The following is a 15,486-nucleotide window of genomic DNA, read 5'->3' as shown; positions in this document are numbered from 1 at the left end:
CCCAAGTGCATTCAGCGTGGCATAACATTCCTCAGACAACCCTTAATAACCTCATTGATGGCATGCCAAGGTGTGTATGTGCGTGAATTTCTACACATGGCGCTCATACTCTATACTGACTAAATCAAGATGTTTGGAATATTTTGTTTCCATTTTTTTTTTATCGTTTGCATATCGTTAACATGTCTATCGATCCTGTGTTTTCCACAATTCCAAAGCTTTTCCTTGGTATTTCAATGTTGAGGAGTGTAGTAACCGTTCTGGGTATAAATAGATCACGAGAGAGATCTTGTATTGACCTTTGATTATACCTATACATAGTTATTAGTTCACCCACCAGTCTTTCTTTTTTTTAAATCAGCTAATTTTTTATTAAAGTTTCAAAAGTAAACAGTACAAAACATTACAGTCAAACCCTGTCCCCAACCCTCCCCCCAGGCACCATCAGGAAATACAAAATTACAAGGTATAGCATGTTGCAATTGTCAGGTATATCAATCACATAATACAAGGCATATGAGATATATCAGAAATTATCGGGTAAGCCAAGCACCCCCACTCCAGTATATTGCTATACAGATATAGTTCAGATATATTCCTCTCCAATTCCCTCCTTCTTACCCAACAGCTATATGTGCAAACTATGTACAGAACATATTATAACCCCTATAAAGAGGTCCTACACAGTGTTTATGGTGCATATTCCGTTAGGCATAACAATGGTCCCCATATGGAATCAAATTTTTTTTCCGCTTTACATAAACAGCCTTTTCTAGTACAATCATTTTATTTATGGTTGATTAAGTTTTCTAAACCAAACTGAAAAATGAATGAATAAAAGTAAATGGCAAGCAAATTTTGCAGAGAATACCCCCTGTTCATTTCCTTCTGATCTCTTCCATTTTTGCTGGCAGCTAGCCATCTAGGGGAGGGGTTGGGGTAACTGAGGGGTTATCCTTTTAACTATATCCTATGCAAGATATGCTATTTAACTCTTATGTTGTGGCCAGTTGAGAAGAAACTGTCCCCCTTAAATGTTAACCATACTTTGACATTAAACACTGGAACCTCCATTTCTTGTCTGAATCTGACCTTTACACACCATTGTTTACTCCTACAGGGTGGTGGTGGTGATGATGAGGAGAACGAGGAGGAGGATGAAAAAGACAAAGGGAAGCTCAAGCCTAATTCAGGCAATGGTGCAGACCTTCCCAACTATCGCTGGATACAGACCCTTTCTGAAGTGGATGTAAGTATGGGGAATCTATATATAAAAAAAAATAACCTGCTGTACATGTGTTTTTTTTTTTTTTGTTTTTTTTTTCGCCAGCACATAGTTGTTTGGAAACGTTCTTTGAACTACTTCTAGAAAACTCTATAGCAGTTTTTACATGCACGTTTTGCTTCTACAGGTAGAATTAAACATTACAGGGTGCCTATTAAAATCAGTGGGCATTCTTTACTATATTAGCTCAACATTCTCTAATAGGGTGTATAACAAGTTCTTGTCTGACTATCCTTTTAAAACCATGTATTGCTTGTAAACCGCTCTTCAGTGTAAGACCTTTCACATGCAAAACAATCCAAGGCACCAAAGTATATTGTGAAAACGTTAAAAATATTGGCTGAAATGCTACGGTTTTTATTCAAGTGCTACTCAAATGTCATTTGATACTCCTAATTGTATATAATAAATGCGAAATACTTTACAAGTATACTACAGCCTGCGGATTTATTGCCTCGTGGATCAGTTCCTAGAGCTCCACAGGCTTTGATGTTGGTTATGGACCGCACAGTTGTTTAATTAGAATATAGATATTAGCGTTTTTTGTTTTTTTTAAATCAAATAATTTTTATTATACTTTTTCAACAAGTACATGAACATACACACAAAGGAACACCCCCCCCCCCCCCAACCTTTCCGATTGACCAGGCATCAGGAGAGAAAAAGCAAGGAAGTAACCTGAAAATGACACAATGTTCTCGCCACGCAGGGCGTATACGTATACAATTCCGTTAACGTGTACAGAACAGATATCACACAAATATCAGAGGGTGGCCTAACACAAACAAACACAGAGGTACATGGTAACTCAGAGACATATATACAAGCATATATATTGGTTATTGCCTACCCCTCACTTCCACAGTAGTTGCCCAGGATTCAAAACCCTATGGGGTAGGAGATGTAGGCATCCGGACCCTCACTCCCCTATCCCTTAGCAATGTGGCACAAGCCAGTCCGGCAGTATCTAACCATGAAGCCCACAGTTTGTCAAATCTAGCATAAGCTCCCTGTTTAAGAAAAACCGCCTTTTCATGAACAACAAGAGGGGAAGGCTGTATCTAATGTTGCGCAATTAGTTTCCGAGCCACATATATATAGTCACCCCACTGCCAATTTACCATTCGAGTCTAAAGGCAAGAAATCTACAAAGCCCAATAAACAGACCTTTGGGTCTCGAGGCACAGACTAAGAAAAAACCCTACCCACAATTGCAAGGAGATTGGACCAGAACGACCACCCTCAACAGCCACTAACAGAATCTCACAATTCAAATGATATTGCAATATTCAGAAGAACCCTCTCCCATGTGTGTACCCACCCCTTAAGGTGTTGGCACTGAGCAGCCAAAAAATATGTCCAAGGGTTTGGAAGGGCAAGGCCTCCTGAATCTTAGGGCCTCTGCAGAATTTCCAACCTCAATCTAGGGTGGTCCCTACGCCAAATAAGATCTCGGAAATAGGCATTTATCCTGTGGAACCTAGTGAGCGGGATCCACATCAGTGCTTTGTGTAACAAGTATAGCAGTTGTGGCATAAGTATAATTTTTATAAGGTTCACACCACCTATGACTGAGAGAGACCGCTTGCACCACGCACCAATCTTACGTTTAAACTTCTATAGTAAAGGACTCAGGTTTAGGTCTTCAAAACCCACCCTATGGCCTCTATACCCAAATAACGCATCTGCTCAACACATTGGACCGAGGTCCCCACATTTACCAGAGGCTCGGTTAAGGGATCAATCGGGAGCAATGCTGACTTATGCCAGTTAATAAGTCCAGAAAGACAGCCAAACTCCTCAACCAGAGTCATAGCCGCCGCTAGGGAAGGACCAGTATCACCCAAAAAGAACAGCGCATCATCTGCGTACAAGGCAATTTTATTTTCATAGCTACCATATGTAAACCCCTTAATTGTTGAAAGCCTAACCAAAGCAGCTAGGGGCTCTATTGCAATGGCAAACAGAAGGGGTGAAAGTGGACATCCCTGCCGTGTACCCCTGTAAAGCTGAAATCTGTCCGATTAAATTCCCATTCGCTCTGATTCTGGCCTTGGGACTAGAGTACAAAACTTTAAAGAGGCTCTGTCACCAGATTCTCAAATCCCTATCGCCTATTGCATGTGATCGGCGCTGCAATGTAGAGAACAGTAACGTTGTTTTTTTTAAAAAAAACGTTCATTTTTGGCCAAGTTATGAGCTATTTTTTATATATATGCAAATGAGCTTTGAAATGGACAACTGGGCGTGTTTTTTTCCGTATGTCCAACTGGGCGTGTATTGTGTTTTTAACTGGGCTTGTTTACTTGTTTTAAAGGCAAGCAATCTACAAAGCCCAATAAACAGACCTTTGGGTCTCGAGGCACAGAATCTGGTGACAGAGCCTCTTTAACCCAAGAGATGAAAACCGGACTTATCCCCATACAAGCAAGCCTGTGCCAGAGATATGACAATTGAACACTGTTGAATGCCTTGGCAGCATCAAGCGAGAAGATGGTCCTATTTCCATGATTATCTGGCAGGATCTGTAAGCTAAGAAACAGCCGTCTAATATTTAGACGTTGCTTTTGCGGGCATAAAACCAGTTTGGTCAGGGTGAATAATAGAGGTAATAACCTTATCTAATCTATTGGCTAAAGCTTTCGCAAGGATTTTAACATATGTAGACCATAAGGAGATAGGCCAATATGATTCAGGGAGCAATGGGTCTTTACCCTCCTTGGGTAACACTACAATGGTGGCTTCCTGCATGGGAGCCGGTAAAAATCCCAACGTTAGGGACTCCTGGAGCACCTCCAGGAGTCTAGGGAGCAGCACCTCCCCATATCTTTTATAAACCTCTGTGGGCAAGCCGTCAACTCCTGGGGCTTTCTCGTTCGCCATATCTCGCACAGCATCCTGTAATTCCTCCAGGTTGAGAGGGGCATCCAGCTGAGCCAGTGGCGTAACTATAGGGGTTCGCATTTGCCACCGGGTCCTGGAGCTAGGGGGGGCTGCGGCCCCCCGCACCACATCAATTAAAAGTTACTATAGTTAATGGGGCCTATGTAATAAACTACACGGGCATTGTTACTATAGTAACTGACAGTACTTACCCCCCTCTTTCCGGAGTTCAGCGGAGGCTCTGACATCCCATCGCTATCCGCAGCGCATGATTTCACGACGCTATGCGCTGAGCACAACATCCCGACACTTGATGGAGTGAGGACCTCCGCTGTGGCTGGACAGTAGGGTAAGTTTAATATCACTGTCCTGCTGAAGCTAATGGGTCGGGGTCCGACTCCCGGGACCCCTGCCAATCAGCTGTTTTGAAGGTGGGTCAGCCGCTCGTACGAGCGCTACTTCCCCTTCATTCCAGTCACTTTCTCACACTGAATTGCCGACACTGACGTGTCAGCGATTCGCAGTGTGAGCAAGTAAGGGAAATGAAGGGGAAGCCGTGCTTGTAGGAGCTCTTCACCCCCTTCAAAACAGCTGATTGGTGGGGGTCCCGGGAGTCTGACCCCAACCATTCAGCCAGAGGATAGGCCATCAATGTTTTAGGGACTGGACAACCCCTTTTAAGCCTACCGTGTGTTAGGCTTAGATACAGGGCCCCAGCAGAGAGTAATCTTAAACTGTTTACTGTCTGCTGGACCCTGTATCTAAGCCTACCAACAAACCGTATCACACATGCACATGGGCCCTGTATTTAAGGCCCTGTTCACATTACCGCTGCCCTTCCGTTGAGGGTTCAGTCAGATGTTTCTGTCGGGTTAACCTCTCAACGGAAAGGCAAACGGAAACCTTGGCTTCCGTTTGCATCACCATTGATCTCAATGGTGATGGAAACTTTGCTAATGGTTTCCGTTTGTCACTGCGGTGAATGGGTTCCGTTGTTTTGGAGGAATCAATAGCGCAGTCGACAATGCAAAACAACTGAATCCTGTCACAGCGGTGACAAACGGAAACCTAGACCAACGTTTCCGTCACCATTGAGATCAATGGTGAGGGAAACCGAAGCTGAGGTTTCAGTTTGCCTTTCTGTTGAGGGGTTACCCGACGGAACCCCTCAATGGAAGGGCTGCAGTGATGTGAACCGGGCCTTTCTAATGTGTTTTTTTACAGGTTCGGTTGTTGGACTACTTCATTGACTGCTTTCTTAATCTCAATAAAATGGTTAATGAGGGTTGTGTGTTTTTTTTTAATTTCAATAAATCAATTTTTTTCTATGTCTTTGTATTTCTTTTAAACTTTATCGCTACCGACTTACTAATGGCTTAGTGTTAGCCGGTCAAAAGGCTAACACTATCCCCCATTATTACCACGGTACCCACCGCCATCAAGGTTGCCGGGAAGAGCCGGGTACGATCCAGTACCCGGCCATCTGTAGTGATGGTGGGGCATCGAGGCGGCCGCATGCTGGTATTATTTAGGCTGGGAAAGGCCAAAAACAGTGGCCCTAATCCACCCTGTTAATGCCAGGCTGCTGCTGCTGCTGTGTTGTATCTGGCTCGTTATGAAAAATAGGGGGGAACCCATGTCATTTATTTATTTTTTTAAATAAAAATAATTGGAAAGAACGATGTGGGGTTACCCCATTTTTATAGCCAGCCAGATACCAGCCGCCCCAGTGCCCCTCAGTCACTACGGATGGTCAACTACTGGATCGTACCCGACTCTTCCCGCTACCCCTGGTGGCGGTGGGTAAGAGGGTAATAATGGGGGTTAGTGTTAGAAATGAAGAGGCTAAGCCCCGCTATCAATCAGACAGCGGCTATTACTGAGGTGGTAGTAATAAAGTTTAAAAAAATACAAAGACATAGAAAAATTATTTTATTGAAATAAAAATCCCACTCAACCCCCGTTATCCATTTTATTGAGAATAACAAAAAAGCAGTTATCGAAGTAGTCCTCGAATCCGAAGTAGTCCAACAACCGAACTTATAAATAAACACAAACACACAAAAATAATTAGTAACACATAAAGGAAAATAATTCTTACACTTCCCTTTCCTGGGTCCAGCGCTGGAGCCGCAATGTCAGCGAGCTGGGCCCTATATCTAATCCTATCATGTGTGATACTGTCTGCTGAGCTGTGTATATAATCCTATACATAGCTTATAGGGTCGTATTGCTACCCCTCCGCGTAAAATCTCTGTTTAGCATACTGTCTCTTTCTATCCGCCACCTCTAAAAGGTGAGTTCTCAGGCAGGACTGGGCTTGTCTCAAGCAGTCACCAGTATCTTATCCCAGACTGTCTATAAAAGCTACTTCCGCAGCTGTCACAGCCGTGTGCAGTGTGTTGTCTAAAGCCTTAGGGTATGTGCACACGACAGCGCAAAATACGTCTGAATTTACGGAGCTGTTTCAGGCGAAAACAGCTCCTGAATTTCAGATGTTTTTACAAGTGCACGCGTTTTTCGCGGCGTCCATTACGGATGTAATTGGAGCTGTTTTGTCAATGGAGTCCGTGAAAAACTGCTCCAGTTACGTCCCAAGAAGTGTAGTGCACTTCTTTGACACGGGTGTAGTTTTACGCGCCGTCTTTTGACAGCGACGTGTAAAATTACAGCTAGTCTGCACAAAATATCGTAAGACCAATTGCAAGCAATTTGCCAACGTATTGGAGCCGTCTTTTCAGGCGTAATTCGAGGCGTAAAACGCCTCCATTATGTCTGAAGATTTGTCGTGTGCACATACCCTTAGCCTTAGATTTAGTAATGTTAATTGATTTTTCACCACCCCTCTCAAATATGCCTTCATAGCCTCCCAGACCAAATGCACCGATGCCCATCCCACATTCCCTTAAGGTATGTTCACACGGCTCATTTTCGGCCATTTTTCGGGCCGTAAACGTAATCACAGCACGGGCGTGATCACGCCGTGCTGTGTGAATAAGTCCCACAGAAAGTGTCGGGAGTGTGAATAGACCGCATCCTGGCTGAAAGCAATGTCTATTCACGCTCAAGACACTTCGGTAAAGTTAATGTGAGCGTATGTGACAGCACAGCGTGAATTACGCTGTGCTGCGATTACAGCTAAAAATGAATGGAGAGGAGTGTATGACGCTGATTGGTCAGCGTCATACATTTCTCTTTACAACGCCCAGTTGGTAAAAAGGTAAAAAACGCCATTGCCCATAACTTGCTCAAAAATTATCGTTTTTCAAAATATAAACCACTGTTGTCTACATTACAGCGTGGATCAGATTATGTAGTAGATAGGGCACTTATAATCTTGTGACAGAGCCTCTTTCAGACAAGCCAGGAGTCACAAGATGTGAGCTAGAAAAGTCTCCCCAGGGATACAGCTCACATGCCAGGAGGCGCAGGTTCCAATCGAAGTTGTCCTTCATGTTGGTCAAGCCACTGCAGGGTGTTATTGGGATCATCGAAGAAATGGATGGCCTCAGGGCCGCCACTTGAAGTTTGGCGGGAAACAGCATCGAGTAGACCACTTTCAACTCTGTCGCGTTTTAATATCCAGAAAGCGGGCTTTCCTTTTCTAGACCTCAGCCAAGTAATCCGGAAAGAGAGAGATTTTACATCCATTAATGCTGAGCTCCAGCATGTCCCGTGCTTTACGAAGCAAAGTGTCCCGATCCTTAAAATTAAGCACTTTGGCCAAAATTGGGCGTGGTGGACACCCAGGCGGCAACGGTCTGGTGGGAACATGGTGTGCTCTCTCAATGGCAAATAGTGGCGATAATACATCCCTCCCAAATTGTTGCAGGAACCAGTATTCAATAAAATCTGTGGGGTTGGATACCTTGGCCTTCTCAGGCACCCCAATATTGCGAACGTTATTGCGCCTAGATCTGTTTTCCAGGTCATCCACCTTAGTCCACAGAGCTACGGAGTCTTGCACGGCCCTCCGAGATGTCTTGATAACTTTAAGCATGTCGTCCTCCAGGGTCGAGGTTCTAGCTTCCACCACAGTGGTCCTCCCAGAAATCTTGTGAACGTCCAGCCTGAGGACGGACCGCTCTTGTCTGGTTCCCCCAACCTTCAGGGACAGGGAGCTGCTGGCAGTATTTCATTTAGAAATAGCTCAAAGCACATCTCTTAGCGTGGGCTCACCAGCAGCCACCTCAGGGCTCACATGTGTCTCAGATGATGTCCGTTGCACCATTACAGCTGTATCAGCAAATTCCTCCTCAGAGGAGAGTTCCGCTGAGTCTGAGCCACAATTTCTGTCACTCTGGGGCCAAACAGACGATCCCTCCTATGCCATGCTGCCTTTTCTGGCATATTTCTTCAGGCGGTTTGCGACATCTACCCTTCGCTGTGCAGGAGTCCCTGACCTCCGTTCACGCCCAGCGCCATCTTGGAAGTCGGCTGTATGCCTGGCTTTCATGGGGGTTTTACCTCCCTTCCTCGGCATAGCGACCTGCAAAAGGGAAGCCTAGAATCGGTGTAAGCAGGAGAAGTCCGCTATATGCAGGAGGGTAACGATTGTCGTCAGCAAGTCAGTGCAAACAGGATAAAAGTACGGAGTGGAGGCAGGAGAGCCGAAGCGTGCGTCCTACTCCATGCACAGGCTACACCCCCAGATATTAGCGATTTTGATAGTTTATATGAGGTGATCAGCTATGGGTTTCTTTCGGCTAATAAGACCAGTATCTTCCTATATACTATTCATTTGTCTTTGATCTATCCAACTCCAAAAGATACAACTGTGAATTGTGCTCTTGTTTGGATGGGGTGGCTTTGTGCTCTCTGTATGCAACATGGAGGACCAGGAGTCCATGAGCAGGGACCCATAATAATGCTACGTCACTTTTACATGGTGTTTTTGTTTTTTGGCAGTTGGTTATACCATTCCCTATTTCCTTCCGTCTGAAAAGTAAGGATGTGGTAGTGGATATTCGCCGAAGAAAGCTTAGCATTGGGCTTAAGGGTCAAAAGCCTGTGCTTGATGGCGAGCTTTACAATGAAGTCAAGGTAGAAGAGTGCTCGTGGTTAATAGAAGATGGAAAGGTGGTGACTGTGCATCTAGAAAAGGTGAATTATTCTCATTTTTAGATGTTAGTACTTTATTATGAGCCTCCCTGGCTTAGGCTTCGTTCACACCTGTGTCGGATGCTCCGTTAGGGGCCTCCGTCGCAGATCCGGCAGGGATTACCGGAGACCATACTGCAGCATGCGGACACCCTGATGGGTTGTGCAATGGAACAGTTGGTTCCGTTATTCCCTTGTTCAGCTCCTCTGACGGAGCAGAACAACGGAAAGGCACAACGCAGATGTGAACAGAGCCTTAGGTATATATTCTGCACAGGTTAAATTGTTTTAACAATGTAACCATACATAAAGAGGATCTACATTGCATATACACAATCCTTTATTAACTGAATCATGCATTGATACATGTTTTCAAGGATTTCATCCAAAGATTTTTCCATTATCCATAAAATGACTTTATTACAAAAACACATAAGTGCAACTCTCAGTATCCCCTATTGGGGATATAGACTTCAGAGGGTTATCACCTGCCCGGTAAACCCACCTCAACCAGAGCAGAGAGCCACAGCGAAGCGTCTCCTGCTATGGCGGACTCAACATTAACATGTAGCCTTTCCCAACAATAACATCTGATTTGCCCTGATGGCTTTATTCTATGGAGAGGATGTCCACATGGCACCAGAAGACTAACCGAAATATTTTAGGTTCCATTGTTTTAAAGGGTGTAAATGCTATTCTGTACCAGAAACTTCACGGTTAGGCAAATTTTCAATGATTTACATACATTCTCCAACATAGGGAAGATTGTTTGTATTTTTTTTGCTGGCTGACCACAAGTCTCTTATAGATCAACACTATGGAATGGTGGAGTCATGTTATTAAGACGGAGCCTGAAATTAATACCAAGAAAATTAATCCTGAAAACTCTAAGGTAAAAAAATAAAACCCACGCACATACTTCCATTGTACTTGTAGACGGAATCATTTGTAATATAACAGATCTCCACTTACTAGATGTATACCCTTAGCTTTCTGATTTAGATGGAGAAACTCGCAGTATGGTGGAAAAAATGATGTACGATCAGAGGCAGAAATCAATGGGCCTTCCCACTTCAGAGGAACAGAAAAAACAGGACATCTTGAAAAAGTGAGTTACATTGGAGCTGAAAACCTATGGTTTCAACTTTTTGTGATTATTATAAAGTGTTGGCTATTACATTAACCTCTTCCCACTGCAGTCAGTCAGTTTTGACTTAACTGACAGCCTCATTTTTCCAGTCTGACGTCACTTTATGTTATAACTTTGTAGTACTTTGTCTTCTCGTGACACATTGTACTTCAAATTTCAAAAGGCTTTTTTTTTTTTTTTAGGGACCAGTCCATTTCTGAAGTGGCTTTGAAGGGCCTTATATATTAGACCCCTCAAAGTATTCAAAACAGCATTTAGAAAGTTGCTTAACCCTTTAGTTGTTTTATAGGAATAAAAGTAAATGGGAACATTTTTTTGCAGATATTAATTAAACTTTTTTTTTCTGTAATAGAGTAAGTATTAACAGATAAACCTAACTCAATATTTATTACCATGATTCTGAAGTTTGATGAAATAAACCATATGTGGCCTGTGACTGCAACACAGGCCTTTTTATTAGAATATGTTTTGAGTATCACGTCAGGTTTAAAGAGGTATTGTGGTCCCAAAATATAGGAAACACCCAAAAAGGACACCATTTTGGAAACTACCCCCCCCCCCCCCCCCCCTGGGCGAATTCATATAGAAGTGCAGTGAGCATTTCTGGCACAGGGGGCATCCGTTGTGGCACCGGACCTCCCTGGGAGCCGGATCCAAAAAACGTTACCTGCAGCGTTTTTGGTTTCCGGCTCCCAGGGAGGTTTGGCGCCGTATCCTATCTATTTTAATGGTGGCCGGATGTACGCTGGGTGCAGTCGCATCCACCTTCCGGCAGCACTCGGCGGGAAGTTGGATGTGAGCTAGGAGCGGAATCCCCGGTTATAGCATTGCCGGGCATTCCGCTCCAAAGCCCCTGACTACCCTCCCATGGATTCCTGGTGGTGTCCCGCTGCTCCGTGCGGCAGGGGGGGGTATGTTCCGCTGTCAACTGTGTTTTTGCGTTCTCAGGACGCGGACACAGTTGAACTTAATACTGAAGCAGGGAATGATCAGGTCCCTGCCTCAGAATGAGTTCAGAGCGGAGGAGCAGAGGGAGCTCCTCCGCTCGCCGAGAATACCCCGGGCACAGTGCTGTGCTCGGGGAAGCCATTGACAGGCTGAAGCTCCCTTCCACAGTGACGTCAGTGGCTACTGATTGAGCGGAATCCCCGTTGCCGATAATCTGTCCGGAATCCCCGGCCAGGGCCTGCAACGGGGTTTCCGCTCAAGGAGTAGCCACTGACGTCACTGTCCATACATGAACAGTGGAGTCAGAGGGAATCCCTGGCCACAGCATCGGCAATGCTCTGGCCGGGGATTCCTCTGCTTCAGTTGGGGTAGCTTCAGTGGTATCTACAGGGGAAGGGGGGTAGCACTATATACACGGGTGGCGCTGTGTGGCGCCATCTACAGGGGGGGGTGCTGCGGCATCATCTACAGGGAGCACTGCGGCATCATCTACAGGGGGCACTGCGGCATTATCTACAAGGGCATGTGTGGCACTATATACAGAGGGCGCTGCGGTATTATTTACAGGGGGATGTGGCACTATATACAGAGGGCAGTGTTTCATTATCTACACATGTAATTCATCTGTTTTAAAAATTTGTCAAAAACTGAAAACACGGAACGGTACAAAACGGCCGTCAAAAACGGACCTAGATGGCTGTTTTTAACAGCCGACACCCGAACCCTGTTGTGTGAATCCCTGCGTGGCGTGGGGTGGTTAGGAGATGCAGGGTGGTATTGGGTAGCTGTAAAGGCGCCAAAAACTATCTACTCCCTGAAGTCTACTCCCACATTTTCAGACCCTAGACAAACTTTTTGGTGGACCGTTGTGGTAAAAACTGATGACAACTAACGACAACTGATGGTTTTGTAGTAAAAAAAATCCTGAAAAAGCCTGATGGCAACTGCTAAATTTTTGCATCAGTTGTAATCACCTGAGACAAAAAAAAACCTGATCCTGATGCAACTGACGTATGCGAATGCACCCTGAGGCCTTAGGGCCTGTTCACATCACCGTTCGCTTTTCGTTCCGGGGTTCTGTCGGAGGTTTCCGTCGGGTGAACACCGCAAGTTAAAGTGAAAGCACAGCGCTTCCGTTTCAGTCACCATTGATCTCAATGGTGACGGAAACATCGCTAATGGTTTCCGTTCGTCACCATTCCGGCAGTTTTCCGACGGAATCAATAGCGGAGTCGACAATTGAGATCAATGGTGACTGAAATGGAAGCTGTGCTTTCACTTTCTGTTGCGGGGTTCACCCGATGGAAACCTCCGACAGAACCCCGGAGCGGAAATGAACGGTGATGTGAACAGGCCCTTATTTACACGAACGTGTATTACGTCCGTGCTACGCGAGTGGAAATCACGCGCGTCGCACAGACTTATGTAAGTCAATGGGGCCGTTCTGACAGGTGGTGATTTTCACGCAGCGTATGTCCGCTTCGTAAAACTCACAACATGTCCTATTTTGCCCATGTTTCGCGCAGCACGCACCCATTGAAGTCGATGGGTGCGTGCAAATCGCACACGGAAGCATTTCCGGGTGACGCGTGTGATTTGCGCTACAGCTGTTAAAGAAGTGAAGGGAAACACAAAAGCCCCTCCTTCTTTACGGTTTAGAAAACAAAACCGTGTCATAATGATGCCGGCTGCGTGAAAATCACGCAGCCACGCACCATATACAGATGCCACACTGAACTTCTGCATGTGCATAGCGCCGTGTTTTTGCGCGCGCAAAACGCACACGCTCATGTGAATCCGGCCTCCGATGTAGATTTAGTTCAAACTTTTATTTCCACAAGGAATAAAGGAGAAAAATCACCCCAACATTTGAAATGCAGTTTCTCTCAAGTACGGCAATACCCCATATGCGGTGATAAGCTGCTGTTTGGACACACGGTAGGGCTCAAAAGGAGTACCATTTGGCTTTTGGAATGGTTTCTGGGTGCCATGTTGCATTTTCTGAGCCCCTGTAGTACTAGTACAGTGGAAACACCCCAAAAGTGACTCCATTTGGGAAACTACGCCCCTTCCAGCAGATGTGCGGTGTCCCTTCCCGGTTCCTAAATACGAAGGCCCTGAAACTGAAGGAATATTCCCCTCCGGCCTCCACATCAGGCTGTTTTTTCATTATCGCATTACTAGTTGCAATAACTTTATTTTTCGGTTGATTGTAGCTGTGTCAAGTTATGGCTTTTTGTGAGACCAGTTGTAGATTTTTTTCGGTACCATTTTGGGACACATGCAACTTCTTGATCACTTTTTATTTAATATTTTTGTAAATTACCAAAAATATGCAATTTTGGAATTTGTTTTTTTTTCGGCATTCACGTTCGCCATAAATTACATGTTAGGTTTATTCTGCGGGTTAATACGTTTACGGCAATACGGCAAAATTTATTTAAAAAAATTCATGTATTGCAGCTTTTGCAAAATAGAATTATTGGAAAAGTAAATTCTGTGTCGCCATACTCTAAAAACTGTCAGGGATTTTTTTTTTTTTTTGCAGAACAGGCTGTCCTTTTTATTGGTACTATTATGGGGTAAATTATTACATTTTTTCTGGAGATGTGACCTAAAAACAGTGATTCTGGCATTTTTGTTTTTCATAAAAAAAAAATTAAAGCGTTCACCGTGCTGGAGAAATTACGTAATAGTTTTATAGTTAGAGGTGGCGATACCAATTATGTTTTAGTTTTTGGTTTTTTTCACCCAATGACTTATTAGGGGGGAAAAACTTTATTTTTTTTCTCCCACTAGGGGACTTGAAGGCCTGCACCACTGATCGCTATTCTGATACGCTGCACTACCTACGCAGTGCAATGTAATAGATCTGTCAGTGTGACACTGTCGCCAAGCGTAGACCCACCGGAGGTGGGCCCCCAGAGGCTTCTATACTTGGCAGACCAGGAGGCCATTGTTAGGCCTCCGGTTGCCATACCAACCATTGGCACACTAGCAATTGTCGCTGGGGCGCTAATCTGCTAAAAACTCCTCAAATGCTGCAGTTGCTATTGAGCCTGGCATCTGAGGGTTTAATCAGCCGGATTGGAGACTAGGTCCGGTCCTGGCCTTTACAGCACTGTTTCAGCTGTAATATACAGCTGACAGTGATGTTGCGGAGATTATATATATATATATATATATATATATATAATTTTTTAGCTTTATAAAGTACTAGGTGCTAAGGTTTTGCGGTCAGTGAATGTTAAAGGCTGAGAAACAGATTCAGGCATGTTACATATGACCGTAAGGGTATGTGCACATGTAGTGTTTTCAGCCGTTTTTCGGGCCGTAAACGTCCCGAAAAATCAGAAGCAGAACGCCTAGAAGCTTCTGTACATGGATTTCAATGGCAAAAATGGCATTCTGTTCCGACAGGCTGTGCAAAAAAACAGTTCTGTTCAGACTCTTTTTTTTATTTTTTTTATTTTTTTACGCCCCGCTGTCAAAAGGTGGGGGCGTAAATAGATGCCCGCGTCAAAGAAGTGCCTGTCACTTCTTCAGACGTTAAATGGAGCCGTTTTCCATTGACTCCATGGACAAACAGCTCCATTTACGTCCGTAATTGACGCAGCGAAAAAGCGCCTCAACATGCCATTACGGCTGAAATTAGAGCGGTTTTCTCCTGAAAACAGCCCCGTAATTTCAGCCGTAACGGACGCTGCCGTGTGAACATACCCTAAGGGTTTTTACTGTCCAAACGCGGATCGGACTGCTAAGAGTACACATCCATAGTTGTCCGCAATTGCGGAAGCAACCATAGAGTTCTATGGGAGAGTCCATGCCATAATTGCGGACAAGGAATAGTACATGCGCTATATTTTGCAGATTTCTACGGCATGGACACACATCTGTATATATACAAAAATGTGTCTGGCCAATAGAAAAGAATGGGTCCGTGTGCATGAGGCCTCATTGATTATGCAAGCAAACCGCTTGTTCAGTGTAAAGAATGGGCATGCACCTGTGTCAGTTGGACACATTATGGACAGGTGTTCATTATTTGGATGTTTAGGCTGGGTTCACACGACCTATTTTCAGGCGTAAACGAAGCTAGGGGGGGTCTTTATTACTTGCC

At 44.6% G+C, this 15,486-nt stretch overlaps 1 protein-coding gene across 1 annotated transcript in view; it reads left to right on the top strand.

Moving 5' to 3' along the window:
- NUDC (nuclear distribution C, dynein complex regulator) overlaps window positions 1–15,486 on the top strand; it is a 33,814-nt gene that overhangs the window by 17,118 nt on the left and 1,210 nt on the right. The window contains exons 5-8 of the mRNA XM_075853451.1: window positions 1,121–1,249; window positions 9,077–9,271; window positions 10,077–10,160; window positions 10,258–10,376. Coding sequence (XP_075709566.1) covers window positions 1,121–1,249; window positions 9,077–9,271; window positions 10,077–10,160; window positions 10,258–10,376 — 527 coding nt within the window. The remainder of the gene's footprint in view (window positions 1–1,120; window positions 1,250–9,076; window positions 9,272–10,076; window positions 10,161–10,257; window positions 10,377–15,486) is intronic.

This window comes from Rhinoderma darwinii, chromosome 2 (genome assembly GCF_050947455.1).
Source record: "Rhinoderma darwinii isolate aRhiDar2 chromosome 2, aRhiDar2.hap1, whole genome shotgun sequence".
Classification (NCBI taxonomy): Eukaryota; Metazoa; Chordata; class Amphibia; order Anura; family Rhinodermatidae; genus Rhinoderma; species Rhinoderma darwinii.
The sequence above is the reverse complement of the archived record's forward strand: the minus strand, read 5'-3'. Positions and strand labels throughout refer to the sequence as shown.